The following is an 18,571-nucleotide window of genomic DNA, read 5'->3' as shown; positions in this document are numbered from 1 at the left end:
ATAACATATGTTAAATAAAGAATTAAATGCATTTCCTTGTGGTTTTCCACTATTTTCACGGTGCAAAAATAATGTTCAGCGAAGAGATAAAAGGAAATGCGCATTTTATTGCTTATTTAAACATGTTTTATAGTTTAAATTGTTGGACAATTGAATTTTGTATTGAATGTTTGATTAACAATGAGCAATATTCTGATTAATTTTTAATTAAACATAAACCAACCAAAATATCACGTTCATTTTCACTAAAGGTGTAACTCGAGCTTTCATTCCAAGGAAGCATTATTTCTCTACCTCATTGTGGTTCCACTGTTCCTTTAGAATCTGGCCACAGGATGTACAGTACAGTACAGGATGTAAAACAATCAGTTTTCAACAATAAACATTATTTTAGCTTATATGAAGTTTTTATTATGTACAAAAGTACAAAAGTCGTGCTTCCATACGTTGGACTGACTATCCTACTACCCTGCTAAGGTAATTAATCAGTCACTGAAAGCCAAGCCCATTGTGGTACAGGCAGGCCTTGACCGATAACGGTTGTTGTGCCACAGCAGAAGAAGACAAAAGTATTAAAAAATAAATAAAATGTTGATGTACATATGAATGCATCCTTCGATGCTACTCATTAAAATCTGCACAACCGTTATATCGTCTTCTCTTACTATTTACTCCATTAGTATAAAATTGGTAAAGCTAACGTTTTTTTTGCAGTTTTCTTGGTTGTTTTTCAATTTTTTGTAAAATTTTTGCTCAATCTTTTACTTTAGGTCAGAATTCTGGACAGTTATTATGCTGGATATAGCTGTGCCATTTTAACACTTCTCGACTGTAACGAAAGCTGGCCAGTTTTTTACTGAGCCATCACTACCATTGAGTTTAGGTGAAATTAATTGATTAAGGCATATTATGTATTTATTGATAACCAGGACATTCCGATAAAGTCCTTAATTCTGTCAATGATTTGGTGTTACATTAATTCGTCACCTTTTTCAAACCAAAGTAGTATTTATATTTGTTGGAGACATTGGATTAGATCTTTGACCAGAAACCTCAAATTTCAAGAATTGATTTGAATGAATTGATTTTTTGCTTCTTGATCATGTTGGACTTTCCTAGTGGTTGTGTAACTTTTTATATCTCCACTGTGATTTCATTGTTAATAGCTATTGAACGCAATTACGTACATGAACAAACTATTGCAAAAATTTGATAGTTTGCTCTCATAACTTTGAATGATTATGGTAAACTTCCTCATAGTACCCTACTATAAACTAGTTCACCAAATTTTAAATGAAGAGTATTTTACATTTGTATTAAAAGTTTTTCGAGCAATTTTATTAAAAAAAAAGAAAATCATTAAAAAAGAGTACATCGGAGAAAGGCGCTCCCTTTTCCAATGATATGACCAATATGTGAGGTTTACTAGCTAGAAAACTAATTCGTGATCTTTTAGGCCAATATAGACTCGCTAGTTCCTATTGATTCCCACACATGAAGCTATTCCATTGGGCTCCAGTGATGTCGGACACAATTGCAACTGGAGCAATGGTTATATCTAACAATACATTAGCACAAGCAGTTTTTGTAGCAAAATTTATAAAAGGCGAAATTGATGCTCCCGAGCTTCTTCTCAAAATAAATTTGTACGCCCCTGACCACGCACTACGTCTTCGAAATTTTATGATCAAAATAGACCGGGCCCGTACTTCCAGAGGAGCTCATGATCCAATTATTTCAATGTGTAAAGCTTTCAATAAGTTCTACTGCTTTTTTGACTTCAACATTACAGTTGCCACGTTTAAATGTTCATGTCTGTTTTCAAATATATAGCAAGTAAGGTTATTTTTAAGTATTACTTTATTTTAATATTGCAAAGGCCCCTGCGCGCGCCACGCAATTATCTTCAATAAATCTTCAATAAATTAGCTAGTATCATTGAATACGTTCGTAGCGTACATTTTCGTACAACGTACTGCACAAGAAATTCTACGGATGGCAACACATTTCTTGTGCCCGGTCCTACAACGCCGCGGTAAATAACTGTAGCAACCATCTAGTTTGTCAGGAAAATGAGTGTCGGGACGTACGCCGCCGCTACGAACGCATTCACTGATACCAGCCATTATGAACTGTAGAATAATTTCTTTAGCCTGTTAGAATCGTTTATTTCAACGACCTTGTAAACCGTTAATACTCTCCATTTACTGAAGCCCTTCCATTTAAAAAATATTGCCTTCGAGCTAACAGTGGTATAGGCCATTTCCAGGCATAAAAAACTCTTAAGTTAGTCAATTAAGTCAATTTTATAAGCAATTAAGAATGCGTTCAGCCAATTTCTCACAATCAACTCTCACTGTATGACCTATTTTTAATTCGACCTTCCGATTTGTTGGTCACTCTCCTTGCGAGCGTCTTTTAAGGAAGTATGAACGTGGCGTATCAACTTCTCCTGCTCCTGTTTGCCATGGAAAAACGAACCACCCGCTTTATGCACAATCCCAACAGCCACCCTCTAACCCAAAATCAAAAACCGTAAAATTTACCAAAATTACAGAAAAAATACCATGTGGGCAGCAATGCGTCTGCCAACCAAGTGGTGTGGCCGAGGTAGTGGTCACTGACGTCACCGTTTGTCACGCACCTAGGGCGGGAAACCAAGGGTACCTATGGTGGTGGACTTTGTGTTTGAAGCTTCATCCACCCGGATAACGGGTTTGTGAGTAAGTCGGTCCCCGCCAGTGTTTGGCTTTCGGGCGCTACGCCTCCGCACATCTGCCTTTCGCTCGGGTCACCATGGCCAGGTTTTGGCAAACGATTATGAAATCCCGTTTGTATGGCGGGAACTTTAGCTATTACCTCATCGTGCAAAGTTGAACCAAATCAGCCGACCAGCTTTGTAGGGAAGCTTGCTCCTCCACCAAACCTGATGAATGGCGCCGTGCCGTGCGTGCGAGAAGATAGGAACTTTATTTTCAAACGCGAATTCGTGTTCACAGGTTTGCAAGGTGGGGGGAGACGAATGAAAATGTAAACAATTGCACAGGGCACACATTTGACGCTCATGAATGGATCTGTGGGTAGATCTGACCGTCTTCGTCGCTGAGGGGATGCGAAGCGGTATTGGACACAGCTGTATTCCATTTCTTTCACTTTCTTTCACACGATCTCTGTTGCTCTTTTTAAAAGATGGCAAAAACACACCCCACGTGAAAGAGTTTAACGAATGCAAGGTGGTCTTTAAGGCGCTGGAATGATCAGAAGAGGACAGTTTCGTGCCGAGTGTCGAACTGATCGCAGTGATCGGTACCATTTGTGGCTGTGAAAGGACGAGGAGCTAGTGCAAAGTTTGCAGTGAATCAATCTCAGTGTGAGTTACCATGGTAGCTTGAACTGAAGAGTGGAGGTTCGAATACGATCGAAACCGACGACACAGTGTTATGATGGAGCTCGGTAATATGGTTAGTGAAACTATGCTTGTTAAGCTAACGATGATTTAGTGATCATCATGTGTACAGTGTTCAGTGTGTCGCCAAAACGATTGATGGAATTTAGAGTGAATTTTGAAATTGGTCAAAACTACATAAAAATGAAATGCTGTGTGATTTTATTTTAAGAGAACGGTTGAACGGACTGACATAAATGAACGTGAACAAGAAGCCCCAACATTTTTTAAAAGTAGAAATAAGTTAGCTTCTGTGAGAGTCATATCAAATAATTAGAATAGTGGCTGAATCACCTAGTTCAAGCTAAATAACACGAATCGTAGCTCTGTTTTGGCTGAACCAATGACAAATTTCGACTTACGCAGAAATCCGTCTAAATAACGTGTCTAAGGGACAACCTGTACAGATCTTTCAGTTGTAATTGAAGAATGGAATATAAATTAGCTGAGAGAAAGATTAAAAACCGTTGTAAAAATTATGACGTGTATCTCTCGTGCTTTATACCTCGTGCGTTTGCGAAATGCGAAACTTGTCGTAATTGGATAATTTCCATCGAATTTTTAGGAAAAAATAATCCGTTTGCAAGAATGGTAAAGTTGTAAGCATAGTGGTTTTAAGTGTCCATGTGAAAAAATGTGATTGCTTGATAGCGTATGTATTTTGGTTTGATAAATTATAAATATTTGAATACATCATGATAAACCTATTTTCAACGATTGTTATTCGATGTATTTCTGTGTGATTTTGTATTTTTGTGTAATGCAACGTTAATGGTATTTTCGAGTATTAGATTTTTTGTATCTAAAAAGCAAGGTTCATAGATAACTACCGATGGGAATTGCCAGAGTACTTTGAAAAGTTTTCATTTGACATTTGAATATAATAAACTTTCATTTAAAGTCAGAAACCATTTTTCCTGTCAATAGAACTCCCAGCGTTTAGAATTCCCCATTGAAAATCTGGACCATAAACTCACCAGCCACATTGAGTTAAAAACTGTTACCTATCACGTTGTTTTTCATTGCATAACGATTTTTTAAATTAGAATTGATTAGTTTTACGTGTTTTATTCAAATCTACAATACAAGTCGTAAAAGAGCTCGATAAGTGTACCCATAATGGACGCTGGTCGTAAATAAACGCCAGTTAATCAACAGGCATCGGTGGTTCAGTGGTAGAATGCTCGCCTGCCACGCGGGCGGCCCGGGTTCGATTCCCGGCCGATGCAGAATGTTATTTTTCTCGTTCAGAATCTTTTTTGTAATGGCATGGGTTCTCAGAAACACATACTTACTGAGAAATCAAGTTATAACAATAATTTCCCCAATGTCATGTATCTACTTAGCTTGGTAAATTGACATCAGACGTAATACGAACATTATTTAATCAACAATAATAATTCGAGCATTTTTAACGATTAGGCAATCAGACTCAGATTTGCTTTTCCTGGCGTTATGATTAATATATTATAAATTAAGCTTGTTAAAACGAAAATAAGTTCGGTAACAATCTCGATAGTAGCTACACACCAAATATTTCAAAAATGTTTATAAGATTTGGCTACGGCTAGCCATACATATTTTTTTTTATTATAGCATGAAATTTCACACGAACACGAGCTCAAGCAGTCAGAACATAAAACTGACTAAGAGTTATGCACTCCATAGTTCATTTTTTTGTTTACAAATTCAATTCAATACATTTCTCAAAAATTTCAACGTATCGATCTTTTAAATTAACTTTTCAAAAATTGCTTCAATGATAAATGTCTACTTTGAACAAATATTCACGATTGTATCATCATGATTTAAAAAGAAAGACAACCTCGTTTGTTTGATATCTGCCTCTACTTTTAAACTGTTAAATTTTCAAAAACTGTATTAAAAAAGTTTATGAGATGCCTTTGCTTTACAAATATCGTTGTTTAGGGCCATTTTGACATTACCTTTAGCTAATGGACGAACGTTTAAATCTTAAAATAAGAAAATATCAACTGAAGGTATCAAAATTGTACAGCCTCCTAGTATTAAAATAAAGAAAATAATAAACTTTTTGTTCTAGTCTTTACAAAGTACAGTCTCGTGGGCCGCATCCGGCTTGCTGGCCGTAATTTGGATACCCCTGGAGCCCTGCCTATCATGTCATAATGCTTAAAACACTTCCCAGCACTACTTCATAGAATCAGAATGCTTTAAACTTTTTCTAACCTATTTGCCTTCGAATTTTCCCTGTGCTTCTTTGCAGCTATCCCGACTGATTCTGTTCGGTTGTTTGGTTCATCTTTCCACATCGTTGCCTTTCTCCTTTCCGGATGGAAGTAGTAGCAGTAGCGTCAACGGTAGAAGCCTTTCCTCTTCCGGCACATCCAGCACATCAAATCGACGGCAGGAAGCATTCGAGGGGCGCAGCATACGTGGGAACGGAGCAGCATCCAACAAACATCAATTCCCCGACATCTACAGCCGGTATCAGGTGCACGAGAATGAGCCCGATCCTCCGGGATTGAGACCGACCGCAGGTGCTTATCTCAATCGTCCTGGCTCGATCACTCCTCCACCTCCGCGCTATACAACGCGATCGGATCGTCCAAATGCGGCGTATAACCGTTTGCCACCATCTAAAAACGACGAACCGATACAGGCCGAACCGGCCGGAGACTATGACGACGGCGATGATGACGATGTCGGCGAGGAAGAGGAACAGCCGGACAAGCCGGTGGTTAGTGCATCGCCCGCATTCAACAGGCCACCGATCGTAGGAGGAGGCGGTGGTGGTGGTGGAGTAGCATCCAACACGATCAACAACCTGTTCTACGGCTTTAACGACAAGTTTGGAGGTCTGACGGATGGACTCACGTCACTGTTTGGGGAAAACAGACACAAGTTTAAGTACAAGCGACGCAAACCGGGCCAGCCCTGCATCCCCTACAGTTTGTTTCACAAGCTCAAGTATGGCCGAGATCTGCAGGGCAATCCGGTTGATCCGAAAACGCTCCTTCCGCACCTGAATCTTGTGCTGGCCGACGTGAACTACTATGCGCCCAACAATAATTACGGTGGCGGAGATCACGCGGCGGACACCGGAACGGCTGGTGGAGCTGTGTTTAACAACCATTTCTACGATGCCGTTGGGGGATATCCTTGTCAGGGCATTTCCTTCGGCGGAGGCGGAGGTGGTGGTGGTGGCGGTTTATTTCCTCACAAACCGTTCAAGCCGCACCGTCCGCACGGTGGACCGCTCGGGTTCTTCGGCCAGGGTGGCCTGTTCGATTGGGTGTCGTCCGCCGATCAGGTACAACAGAGTGATGAAGGTGTCGGGGAAACAGGCAGCGGCAATCGACCAACGGTGGTGTTTAATCTGAACGACGCCATTGATTCAGTGGTAAGTACAATGGGACGGGCTGGCAGTGGGCAACGTTTGATTATGTCGATGCTGATTGTACTCGTTTTAGGCTACCAATTGGAAACCGGGCGAAGGATTTCAGATGATGATGAGCGTGATTGCGAACTTTATCACACAAGTCGCTGGTGGAGCGGCAGCACCGGTAGCAGACGTTGCCACCGATGTACGGAAGATTAATCGAGAATTTTTCAGTCTGTTTGGTTAAAAGGGCTGTTGTTATTGTTATCGTTGTTCGTTGATGTTTAGAAAATAAGTAAATTGTACACCATGACATCAGATTGCAGTGAATAAAACAAATTAAATTGTGATTGTTACAAAAATGTGTCTAATGTAGAAGTTGCTTGATAATTTCGTATCTTTGTCTTTTTATCCTAATTACTGATAATTATTAATAAATAATTAATTAATAAATAATGATTATTAAACATAACGCCAGGTAAAGTAAATAATTTAATGTTATGATTCAATAAAATAGTGAGTGAAACAAAAGTGGTTCCGAATGTGTTAGTATCGATCTGTGTCAGAGCTGCAATGAATTAAATGTATCTCATTTTGTTTTGTTTTTGATTAAAAAAGCATGTTCAACATGTTAACTGATTAATGTTCCATCGGCTTAACTCTAAGTTTTTACACATACCATGTTAAAAAATACCCCGCTCTTTGTTTGTAGGGTGGCCAAACGTAGATACAAATTGATTTTATATATAAATTCAAAAACTAATGTGCTTGTTGGGACGGATTCGAAACTGATCTAAATAATATGGTTTGTGTCTATGGAAATTCAACAGATGGCGCTGCCCGTTCGTCGACTTCAATTACAATTTTAACATCGATTTTCGAATCTTAGTTCACCATTTCGTGGAAAATGTTACAAAATTTCATTATACAATTTTTGCTAAATAAACAATAAACTTTTTCAAAAAGCCTATAATCTCAGTCTTGGTGAGAAAAAAATAAGCAACAAAAAAAAAAGCTTTATGTTCCTTTAAGAAACGTTAACTTCATTACTAGGGTCTTAAATATTTTTTTGCCTAAATTTATTGTGTGAATTATGTTCATTCTATACAAGACCGGTTTGAATTACCCAATTTGCTACATAGCTAAGCTCAATTAACTGTTTACGTAGTAAAATAAAAATATAGAAAATATGCATAAGCAAGGAGATCGCAACGTTGAAGAATGTTAGCTTACTAAACCATCATGTTATGTATTTATCTAATTTGATAAACATGACAATTAAAAATCAAGTTCTAAGAAGAACATAGTAGCTGTTCATAAATCAGATTTACTGAATAAAAGCTGTCTGTAATAAAGTCTGTAACATCTGGAACCCTGGTCAATGAGAATTATCACGCTACTTTATTAACTTGAAAAAACATAAGTAAAAGCATTTAATCGTTCAAGCTAACACAGTTTGACCAATTTAGGTCGCTAAGCTCGATGAAGTTACGGATATATTAATCAGTGAGTGTCAATTTATACTTTCTTAAATTGTATCAAATTCACTTTTTTTACAAAGCAATTAGGACATATTTTAAAAAAAAGGAAACAAACCTATCGAAATTCAAGTTGAATCATCTTAACTAGAGCATTAAAGCAGCACTTCACATAATTTAACCCAAACAGAATCACCGCTAACATTTGTTTCCAAGCTTTCTGCGTGCGGACATGAGGATCGCTGCAAAACATTAAAGCTTACTCAACTTCCACCCAGTGCGCACTCGCTGGTGCGGCACATGAACCAAAAGTGCACCGACTTCCCGCGCTAGCGCAAGCAAAGTGTCAATAAAACGTGCCACGCTGGGGTAAACCAACAGACTGTACACTTTCCGTACGCGACATAGTTCAATGTCAATGTCCAGCCAGGTGGTACAGCGCTGTATGCGGACCATCTTCAGCGACGATTCACTTCCGACTCCGCAGTGTACCGTCGCGTGGGGAGGAAGGTTTCGTGGAACGTACGAGTGGCTAGACGACGGAAAACTTAGACTACTACAAAGCTCCAGACCATCCGCAACGACCTAACCATGGTGGCAACAACGACTCCCTCCCATAAACCCACGACACAAGCATATGCACATCATTGGAGGGCTTTGCTGTTGCTACTCATAACTGTGCAGCTCGTCGAGAAAGTGTTGTTCATCGACGCCAGTGAACCGTCCAATGCCATTCCCCGATGGCCAGCGCTTGACTACAAATCCGATCGCGCATTCTATCCACTGATGGTATCCTTTTCGCGCTATCCTTTCCACGATGTGTACGAGACGAGCCCGGTGATCCTAGCCGCCCCTAAACTGTCCCAGAAGCCTACTTCTGTTCCGATCGCTGGTCGATCGGGTTTTCCGAAACAACGGAAACATTTCTACCCATTGGGATCGGAACAGTTTCCGCGCAACTGGCGACACCAAGGACAAGTGCGAAAACCGACGAAGAACGTTTGCCAGGGTTTGCTTTACTTGCCGCAGCAGCTGGAAGCATCCGGACGGAGAATGTTACCGTTGAAGATGCGCAAACTGTTAAAATATTGTGGATTTATTTAATGAACAGCAGTCGTGTAGTGATACAGCTCTTAGAGAATTCAGATGTATATAAGGCGAAAAGGTGTAAAATAAAGATGTTGTTTTGTATGGTACATCGATAAAATTGGCTTCAATATCACAAATAGGATACAAGAATTAAGAATCTAAATGAGCAAGAGTAGTAAGTTTAAGAAATTCAAACCAATTGTCAATAGAACTCATTAGTAGAGAGTTATTCGGTTCCTCTTTGCTTAACTCCTTTTAACAGGTGAATCCCATTTGATTATTTTGTGATAAATTATTGACATTTAATGTATAGCATGAGTAGCAGTACAACAATTGGTCACATACACCGATTTATTCCTATCCAGGTCACTAATTATATTACTGAAAATTATTTTCAATCAATGTGAAATCAAAGCCTGTTTGTAAGAAAATTGGATTTCATCTGCTGAATGCATAATCGTTGTCCGGAAGCTGTTATGAAGAGCAGCTCAAGTACTGGTACTCGGGAGCCACATCTCCACAGCTTTAAAGGGAGCTTTACTTTGCCGCCCTATGTTCCTACGAAACACAAATTAACAAAAGACGAAGGTGGGCTGATAATTGTTTGGCCTAACACATAGATAGTACTAGTAGAATTAAATTCATCTTTTTTACCAACCTTCAAACGATTTGTGTCAAAAGGTGACAGCAATCGGACAATTACTTCGTTAGTTATAGCATTTTGTGTTAAGCAACTTTTGTGTTTTTAAAAACCATGAAACAATGGCATGTTGATAAAATATTACTTTTTAATTGGAAAAAATATAGTCCAAGCAAAACCCTGTCTTGATGAAGAATTTTCTTGATGAAGAGGACACTGTCTAACTAAAAATCAACCATAAAGTATTAACGTGCAAAGTTTAAAAAAAAACGTGATGAAAAGCGCATTGAAGACGATGAACACAGAGGGCGTCCAAAAGAGGTAGTTACCGACAAAAACTGACAAAAATCAACAAAATAATGAAAATCAATTGGAAACACCAATTGAATTGATATATCCTGAAAAAAACAACAAATAATTTAGTTTCAAACATGTGTGCCAAAACATCATAAGTCGAACAATTATCAGCCCATCTGTTATATCGCTATAAGTTCAAAAAATCACTGATTTCTGACATTTAAATAAAAGCCGCAGGTACCATCCAATAAGTTTCAAACAAAACTTATGTCAAAGCTTGTAGAATAATTATTATTTTTACTGCAAGTTTTAAAAGTATGGGAGCAAGTTTTATAAGGGATGTAGGATTTTGAAGCTTTGTATATCTTTTCAACCAGTGCTCTCCAACCTTTTTAGGATTGCGGACCACTTGGCTTTGAAAATGCATTTACCGCGGATCACATCCATCGAAGACATACATTTTTTAAACTTAATTAAAAGTTTTTTGTAAAAAAATATGTTTAAATCTTATTCTGGACATGCCTGTTGAAAATTGTATCTTGATCGCCGAGAAAATAATGCACGATATGTATAGTAATAGAATTTTCTTTTTCAAAAATAAATTTCTTTCGTGGACCACATATGTTAACGCGACGGACCACAGGTTGGAGATCACTGCTCTAAACGATCCAGTGGATCGGCCATTCATTAAAAAAATAAAAACTTCGAAGAAGTTCGGATTTACGGATTCGAATGCCAGCTTAAGGTATTAAACTTTTTACAAGAAATTCGACAAAATGTAATGAAATTTTATGGAAATAATTATTATGAATATTTTTATTTTCACATAAAAAGGAACCCCGCTTTTCTACCTCCATCTACCTCCATGTGATAACAAAAAAAAAACAGTATTTAAAAATAATTTAAGTTTAATGAAGTGGCTAATGTCAGTGGTGGATAGTGAGCAATGGAGTCAACATTCTTAATCTTTTTCTTAATTAATATTTCTTAATTTTCTTAATGCACAACAAGCGTTTGGCTTCAAGTGACGTATTGGTTTACCCATAGGCAGGATAGTCAGTAGTACCGTATGAATCGCACATTCCGGTCCATTCGGGACTTGTACGCATGACGGGCATGTTCTTAAAATCTTACGGGTTGACGAAAGTACTGAGAGACCGGCCCGGAGGCAATGTTATAATAATAATATTTGAAATGTTAAAGTACCACACTTAATATTTTCGTCAACATTTGAGTTTTTGAACGATGTTTACAAAAGTGTTTTTTATGATTTTGGAAATGAATATATTATTATTTCATTTATTAGGAATTGCAAATTGTAATTTCCAATCTTGTAGTTCAGTGTGAATCCAGGCTTTAGTAAGCTGCTTGAATATTTGTTTTACTTTAAAATCAATTGTTACTAAACAGAACAAATTATTTTGTTCTGCATTCCAATTTGGTGGTTAATTTTAAATCATTCATATGTAAACCGTATTTGAAAGAACAGTCATCAATTGGTACGACTTAATAACATCCCCTTTTTGGCTTCTGGCCTCATATGGACCGTCCCTCCGTAGCTGCTTGAATATTTGTTTTACTTTAAAATCAATTGTTACTAAAAAGAACAAATTATTTTGTTCTGCATTCCAATTTGGTGGTTAATTTTAAATCATTCATATGTAAACCGAATTTGAAAGAACAGTCATCAATTGGTACGACTTAATAACATCCCCTTTTTGGCTTCTGGCCTCATATGGACCGTCCCTCCGTAGTAATACGTATACGGATGCGTGTTACTAAATTAGTGTCGAAAGCTTGCAAAGGCCGATATGTTCACGTAGGCCGTTGCGCCAAAGAGAAGAAGAATAATAACTATTGCGTTCAATGAGCTAGACTTATGATGTATCATTTTCTCAAAAAGTACTGATAGTAAAATAAAATATAGGCATCATCAGTTCAGATAAAATAAAATTCAAAATTGAACGCCATTTAAAAGAAGATTGATTCAATCCAAGCGGGTTTCGATGAATAATTAGGATGTTCGGATGTTTGCTTTAAATTATGTTGCAAAAACCAGTGACGGGTTTACAGTTTCGGGGGCAGTAAAAATAGCTGAGGCCCTACATGATTACCGGGGGATACCCGTATTAGATAATGTAACATTTCAACTCAAATTTTGTTGCTGCCGGGGGAGTGGCTCAGGGTTCGTCTAGCACGGGACCCCAACGTTCATTACCCACGAGACCCTCCTTCCTAATACAGTGCCATATTCTATCTGTTATCTGTTAAGTTATATGTTGTTCTAACTGTTATAGATGTTGGACTAAAGATACACGGGGCCCCTCATCGACGGGGTCCCGCAGTTGCTTACTTTGCTTACCGTTAAAATTGCCATTGACAAAAACATATGTCCTGGGGTCTTTAGCTTAACAATAATATTTCTTAATATTTCTACTCCACAATTGTTAGGAACGTATATACACCGTTTGAGGGACAGCTCGGGGATGGTCCTCTTGTGGATGGCCGTTTCTGGTCTATATTGCAAGCAACATATTACTGTTATAAACACGAATCACGATCGTAGTGCTCGAAATGGTTAGAGCTGGCAACAATCCGTGTTAAGCGCTAGGCAGGTGTGATGTAATTTTATGTAGAATAATGCGACAAATTGTCTTTAATTGTTGTCCTAATTCAATGTTTGTATATTTATTAACAAATGTGAGGCATTTCACGCCACGTTAACAATCATTCCCCATGACCTTCCCATCCCGGTTTTCCATTTCCGTTTACTTCGTTATACATCTTCACAGTACGGCAGATTTTCGTCCCCATAGTCTCGCTTTGCTGAAACCCTGTCGTCATTGTTGCTGAACAAGTTCGACCAAAAAGATGTCAACGGTCCGTTTTGATCTTGAGCTGCCGCTACCATCCCATCGCCACCGGGTGTACTGAAGAACAAGTTATCTAAAATACCTGCGATTGGATAGGAACCTTCACCGCCCGGGCCGGCGCTACCAACCATAGGTTCGTTTAACAAATTGCTGAAAAGGTTTGGCAACCAATAACCCCCTCTGCGGGACCTGCATTGGCAACAACGTCCCCTTCGACCGGGGCAGGAGCACTCGCTACCATGGCTTGTCCTCCGCGACGCTGTCCACCGAGCGGTCGCGATCGTGCCCGTCCCCGGGGATTGCACAACCGACGACACTCGGCACAGTTGATCGGTGCTGGCGGCGGTGGAGGCGGAGGCGGTGCGGCCGGTGTAGCAGCACTAGCCGGTGGCCGGAAGGTCGCGGATACCATACCGGACGGAGAACGGTTATTCTTGGGGCGTCCTCCTATGCGTCTGCCTCCCATTCGTCTGCTGGCCATCGTCGTCGGAGCGGGCGTGGTCGTTGTCATCATCCGGTAACGGATGGTTTTGATCGCATTATGGAACGCCTCGATTGGGCGCGTTTTCGCATGTGGATCTTGGACACGCTGCCGCAGCTCCTGCCGCTGTTTGCGCCTAGCGCCCGCGTTGGCCGCTGGTTGCCGTCCGCCGAACGGTTCCGTCATACGCGGATCGTAGCGGTTGAATATTAAATTTCTTACGGCACGAACGATCGGTTCACCGGGACTGCGGAACCAGGCACCACGAAAGCAAGCGAAAGAAGGAGAGGGAGGGGGCCATCGGGTCATCGGGTCGATCGAGTATAGGGAAGAGAAGAAAAAGAACAAATCATTAGTTTGGTTTGGTACAAAAATGCAACGTCAATCGTCCGTGAACCGTGGCCCGCGGACGACATCGGTCAGTTTATTCTAAAGCTCTTCGCGCAGCCGGGAGGCACATTACACATTCACATTTCCCATCCGAACCAATGTTGGCCCCGGACGCCAAGGTGCGCCGCGACACAATTACAACAAAACAGAAACAAAAAATACAAGCGAGCTCTTAATCTACACGAGGCTGGGTTTGTTGCTGCCGCAAGGAGGAACGGCACAGGTCACACGAACAACGACGAGAGAGGGAGATCGGTGGCAGGATACTGTGGGCAACCGCGTACAGAGCGACCTCTTATATCCTGCGGAACCGCTGGAAGAAACCCCTGAACGGGTTAAGCTGAAAAGGACGCTCTGAAAAGGGCGGCAGAGGAGGGATTTGGAGGTTAGGTTTCGTTAGAAAACATACACACACACATCGGAGCAATGATCGGCCACCGATCACCATCGGCACCGGGCAGTTAGGCAACCGTACTTTGTCTGAACGCTGCTACCAGCGGGCCGGCGACGGTGTCCTTCTCCTCGTCGTTCGAGGTGGTTCCAGCTTTGCGCGTCTGCTTGTTTTTGCTGGCCATCGCTCGCGGGATGCACTTGACGATCTTGGTCGGGCAGGAGCGAGGGGTGGTACCGGGGTCGGATGGCGAGCGGGTCGTGGGCGCTTCGTTTTGGCTGTAGGTGCCTGCAGGCTGCACGATCAGCTGACTACCTACGATCTGTTCGCCTGTGGCAGCGGGTGCGGCAACCGCATCCGGCGGGTATGCGATCGCGTAGGAAGGCTTCTCGGGTACGATGATCACCGGCGGTGGGACCACTTTACCAGAACCGCACGACGTGCTGCAGTATTCACGCACCTTCTGCATGATGTAGTTGTCCATTTCAGGTCCGCCCACGGTGCGAGAAGCGCCCGTGTTTTCCATGTTCGATACCGAAGCAGCTCCGTTTGGCATGCCGAACGAGCCTATGTTGATGATGGGTGTAGGCTTCGTGGCGGGAGTTTTATCCTCCGTCGCTGGTGCGTCTTTGTACTGCTTCCGGCGCTTGTTGATGCGATTGAGCCGTCGTTGACGGGGAGAAACGTCCGCTTCGTCGTCAGAACTACGGCGCAGATGGTAGCGCTGTGGTTCCTCGAGAACGCGTCCATTCGCCATCCGGTAGAGTACTCGGCCGAGGTCCTGCTGGTAGTATTCGACGATTTCGTTTGAATCGACCGCTTCGTCATCGGTTAGGTTCGTCATCGTCGACGTCCTAGTGGATGGAGGTTCCGTCTCTGGCAGCGGTTTCCTGTGCGCACTCTTGCCTGCATGTCGCTCACGAAACGCACTGAGTCGCTTGGAAAGGCCACGCCAGAGAGCATTCCGCCCACCGGAATGGTTGGGTCTAGCTGAAGCTTCATTGCGATCATCTCGCTGTGCGACCAGACTAGCTTCGGGATCTTCAATGCTTTCTTCCGTTTCAATTGCGTTACCATCCAGGGCTAGTTTTGGTTCGAGCACTTCGTCCAACCGATGCTCGGGAGCCCGTGGTGTAGTCGAGGTTGTGGTCAGCTTCTGCTCATCGACGTAAAAGTTGGAGCAAATCTCACATTCTGAATCTTCGTCCGACTCTTGTTGCGCTTCCTGCTCATGTACATCCACCTCCTCCACTACCATTGGAGCTGAGGTCACAGGGGTGATCGTGGAAGCTAGATCTTCCGGTGTCCGTCTTTCGATTACTTTGTCGGCCGGCATGGGTCTACGACGTCGACCCGGATTCGCATCCCGACGACGCCATTCCGACTTTGTGCGGCGTCTGTGAAGCCAACGCTGCTGCGGTACAGACCCATCGACAGCCTCGCCCGCACTCTCCTCTCCCGTCGTCCGACCCGTGCGACCACCGCCCTCGCCCAGCCCTGCAATCATACGCTTCGCCATCGATCGTAACCTAGTGCCATCGGTCGCGGTTGCCGGTGGAGCGCGCGTGGGTGAAAGGCAATGAAAGTAGAAAAAGTTATAATTGAGTGGAATCGATGGATTATACGTGGTTCCGTTGGAGGCCAGCTGACGGGACGTCAGCTCGAACGGTATAGTCCGTTCCCGGCCCGTTTCATCCACAAACCGGACACTTACGATGGTGCCCAGCTCGGGAAAGAACGTCCCAGGCAAAGGTGCAATGTGAGTCGTCACATTGGAGCCGCCGCCGCCTTCCTGCCGTACGTCGACCGCTTGCGGCTCCCCTACAATGCCCTGTCCCTTGCTAAGAAGGTAGGTTTTCATCTCCGTTCCAATGGTGGAACCTCCATTCTTAGCTACCTTTTGCCCTATCTCTTCGCGTAAGGCGACAGTATTCGCGTCGGGGGGCTTCTGAGCGTCAGCGCTCACTACCGGGCCCTGCTTTTTCTTGCGCCCAAATAATCTTCGCATCAAATTTGCAAAAGGTTGATTGGCCCGTTTGTCTGCAGATACCTTCGGATCTGCGTCCTGTGCGCTCCCTACTACCTCCCCAACCTCTGCCTGTGCGTACTCCGCCGGACAAGGTCCGTCGGAATCGTGCTCTGTGTCTGCATACCTGTTCGCTCGTTGTGCTCGATCTCGCCCAATCTGTGCCAGTCGCTCGTTCTTGGTGCGCACCAGCTGCCGTCGGCTGACGGACTGTCGGTAAACGGGTGCTCCGGGCTCAGCCAGCGGCGATGTTGGGCTGCCTGGCTCGTCCAGGGCAGGATGGTCCTGGGATGAATGTGTTGGCGCGTTACGATCTAAAGCCTAAAAACCGGCGCCTGTTAATTGGGAAGTTGACTATGAAACAGCGCACCTCGACCACAAACGCATCGTAGTGGCGTATCACTAACCTGAGCAACCGGGGTCTCCTCCCCGTCCTCCAGCCCGGACATCTCACTCATCGGCGAACGGCGATACCGTCCGTGATGACCATAGGTGGGCTCGTAATCATCGCCTCCGTCATGGTCATCGTGATATCCATGGCCACCACCGTGCCCATGATTGCCGTATCCGTGGCCATGTCCATGGTGTCCATATCCTCCACCGTGTCCGTAGCCGCCTCCATGTCCACCGTATCCCTTCTTGTGGTGATAGTGATGATGGGTGTGGATGACGTGCTTATGTTTCTTGTGTTTCTTGAAATGTCTGAACTTGGAAGAACCGTCCTCCTCGTTGTCGTCGTCCTCTGCCGCTCGGCCAAAGTTGCCCTCATCCAGTTCACCCTCGAAGCCCATGACGCGAGCCTGCATGCCCGGACCCATATCGATCTCGACCGGATGCGGACTATCGTGAACCATTTCACGCATCTGAGGTGCATTCGGGTCGTGAACTGCCATGTCGCTCATTGCGGGCGCTTGCGCTGGTACCGTTTCCGAGCTTTCTTCACCCGACTTAGGCGCGTCCATCGCTCCATCGGCGTTAGGGTTCTCTGCTCTTACAAATCCAAACCGTGATCCACGGATCGGTCCAGTAAAGACGGGCCTAAACCGATGTGGGCCCATGCGCTTGTAGTATTTGAAAGCATCGACTCCGGCGTCCAACGCTAGTAGAGCAACCAACAAGGATATACTCCAACGGTTGAGGAACAACTGTGGATAGAGTAATGACAAAGAGAGAAAGAGAGATAGATGTGACAATCGAAGGCGTTACTATTAAGCCATCAACTAACCATTTTGGAAATGATTGTCCACAACTTTCACAGGGTTTCACACACAACTTATTAACACTATCACAGTTCACAGAACTTCACCTCACTGCACTCTGGTGCCACTTCTTGCTGGGCACATTCGCAACTGATGCTCCAATCCTGTTGCACTGTAGCTTTTAAGTACAGCTCCAGCTAGACGAATTGTTACATTTTGTAAAGGTCACAGCAAAACAGGCAAGCGCTGAGTAAGGAATTCAAACCTTGTAACCTTGGGGATGGTCTACCGTTGCAGCTGTTGTTGAAAACAAACGGCCCATCAGCAAACGGTACGGTCAAAGGGTTTCGGGTTGGGTACACTCCGGTTGAAGGTGTAGCGTTTGGTCCGGGGTGGTGTAGTGTTATGGTCTGTTGTTGTTGTTTTACCCTTCGCAGCAAGGCCTGTTTGTAACATCAAGACGGAAGGAATGTTGAGTCGTTTCTGCCGAAATTCTTACGGACACGCATGTCGGCAAGAGTGACGTGCTGGTGGACCAACATGTGTGAAACGAGCCCGTTAGTCATTCTGTGGTAAGCAGAAGAGTGGATAAGACGTTGTAATCAAATATTGAACGCATCCTCCTTAAAGGATGCACTACTGGCGAACGGATTTACACTCATGGGGATGGTCTTTATAGTAGGGCGACGGGAGTGTAAGGAAGGTATATGAAGCATTGCTATATGCTGAAAGTTTCGTTCATTGTTTGAAATTGATACTATTCTATTTCAACATTTTCCCGTGATAATTTATTTCCTTCTGAATAATAATAAAAACGCCTTATGGAGTATAAAGTTTCATTGTAAGAATATTTCAGGCATGCACATTATTATAATAATGTAAAATAGTAGTACTACCAATA

At 42.9% G+C, this 18,571-nt stretch overlaps 3 protein-coding genes and 1 non-coding gene across 4 annotated transcripts; 3 read left to right on the top strand and 1 right to left on the bottom strand.

Annotated features, from left to right (window-relative positions):
- Positions 1 to 3,258: 3,258 nt before the first annotated feature.
- On the top strand, positions 3,259 to 7,221 carry LOC120894540. The gene is made up of 3 exons (XM_040297189.1): positions 3,259 to 3,461; positions 5,691 to 6,827; positions 6,898 to 7,221. Exons 1-3 carry the CDS (start codon positions 3,441 to 3,443, stop codon positions 7,051 to 7,053), a joined length of 1,314 nt encoding a protein of 437 aa, XP_040153123.1. The 5' UTR covers positions 3,259 to 3,440; the 3' UTR covers positions 7,054 to 7,221.
- On the top strand, positions 4,604 to 4,674 carry Trnag-gcc. The gene has a single exon. It is a non-coding gene; the product is annotated as a tRNA-Gly (tRNA).
- A 1,570-nt stretch (positions 7,222 to 8,791) lies between the features above and the next one.
- LOC120896817 lies at positions 8,792 to 9,435 on the top strand. The gene has a single exon (XM_040301271.1). It carries the CDS (start codon positions 8,876 to 8,878, stop codon positions 9,386 to 9,388), a length of 513 nt encoding a protein of 170 aa, XP_040157205.1. The 5' UTR covers positions 8,792 to 8,875; the 3' UTR covers positions 9,389 to 9,435.
- A 4,520-nt stretch (positions 9,436 to 13,955) lies between these two features.
- Positions 13,956 to 18,353, bottom strand: LOC120897120. The gene is made up of 5 exons (XM_040301744.1): positions 17,697 to 18,353; positions 16,879 to 17,616; positions 16,599 to 16,792; positions 14,530 to 15,974; positions 13,956 to 14,408 (listed from the first exon to the last, which is right to left on the bottom strand). Exons 1-5 carry the CDS (start codon positions 17,697 to 17,699, stop codon positions 14,350 to 14,352), a joined length of 2,439 nt encoding a protein of 812 aa, XP_040157678.1. The 5' UTR covers positions 17,700 to 18,353; the 3' UTR covers positions 13,956 to 14,349.
- Between the last annotated feature and the right edge of the window lie 218 nt (positions 18,354 to 18,571).

The sequence above is a fragment of the Anopheles arabiensis genome, chromosome 2, assembly GCF_016920715.1.
Source record: "Anopheles arabiensis isolate DONGOLA chromosome 2, AaraD3, whole genome shotgun sequence".
NCBI classification, from domain to species: Eukaryota; Metazoa; Arthropoda; class Insecta; order Diptera; family Culicidae; genus Anopheles; species Anopheles arabiensis.
The sequence above is the reverse complement of the archived record's forward strand: the minus strand, read 5'-3'. Positions and strand labels throughout refer to the sequence as shown.

Excerpts from the sequence above, each read along its gene's own strand:
- LOC120894540 (XM_040297189.1), top strand. The coding sequence starts at position 3,441 with ATGATGGAGCTCGGTAATATG. Across the intron at positions 3,462-5,690 it reads TGATGGAGCTCGGTAATATG|CTATCCCGACTGATTCTGTT; the intron begins GTTAGTGAAACT and ends GCTTCTTTGCAG. Across the intron at positions 6,828-6,897 it reads ACGACGCCATTGATTCAGTG|GCTACCAATTGGAAACCGGG; the intron begins GTAAGTACAATG and ends TACTCGTTTTAG.
- LOC120896817 (XM_040301271.1), top strand. The coding sequence starts at position 8,876 with ATGGTGGCAACAACGACTCCCTCCCATAAACCCACGACACAAGCATAT.
- LOC120897120 (XM_040301744.1), bottom strand. Across the intron at positions 16,793-16,878 it reads AGGAGACCCCGGTTGCTCAG|GCTTTAGATCGTAACGCGCC; the intron begins GTTAGTGATACG and ends GCCGGTTTTTAG. Across the intron at positions 14,409-14,529 it reads GGTAGCAGCGTTCAGACAAA|AGCGTCCTTTTCAGCTTAAC; the intron begins GTACGGTTGCCT and ends CGCCCTTTTCAG.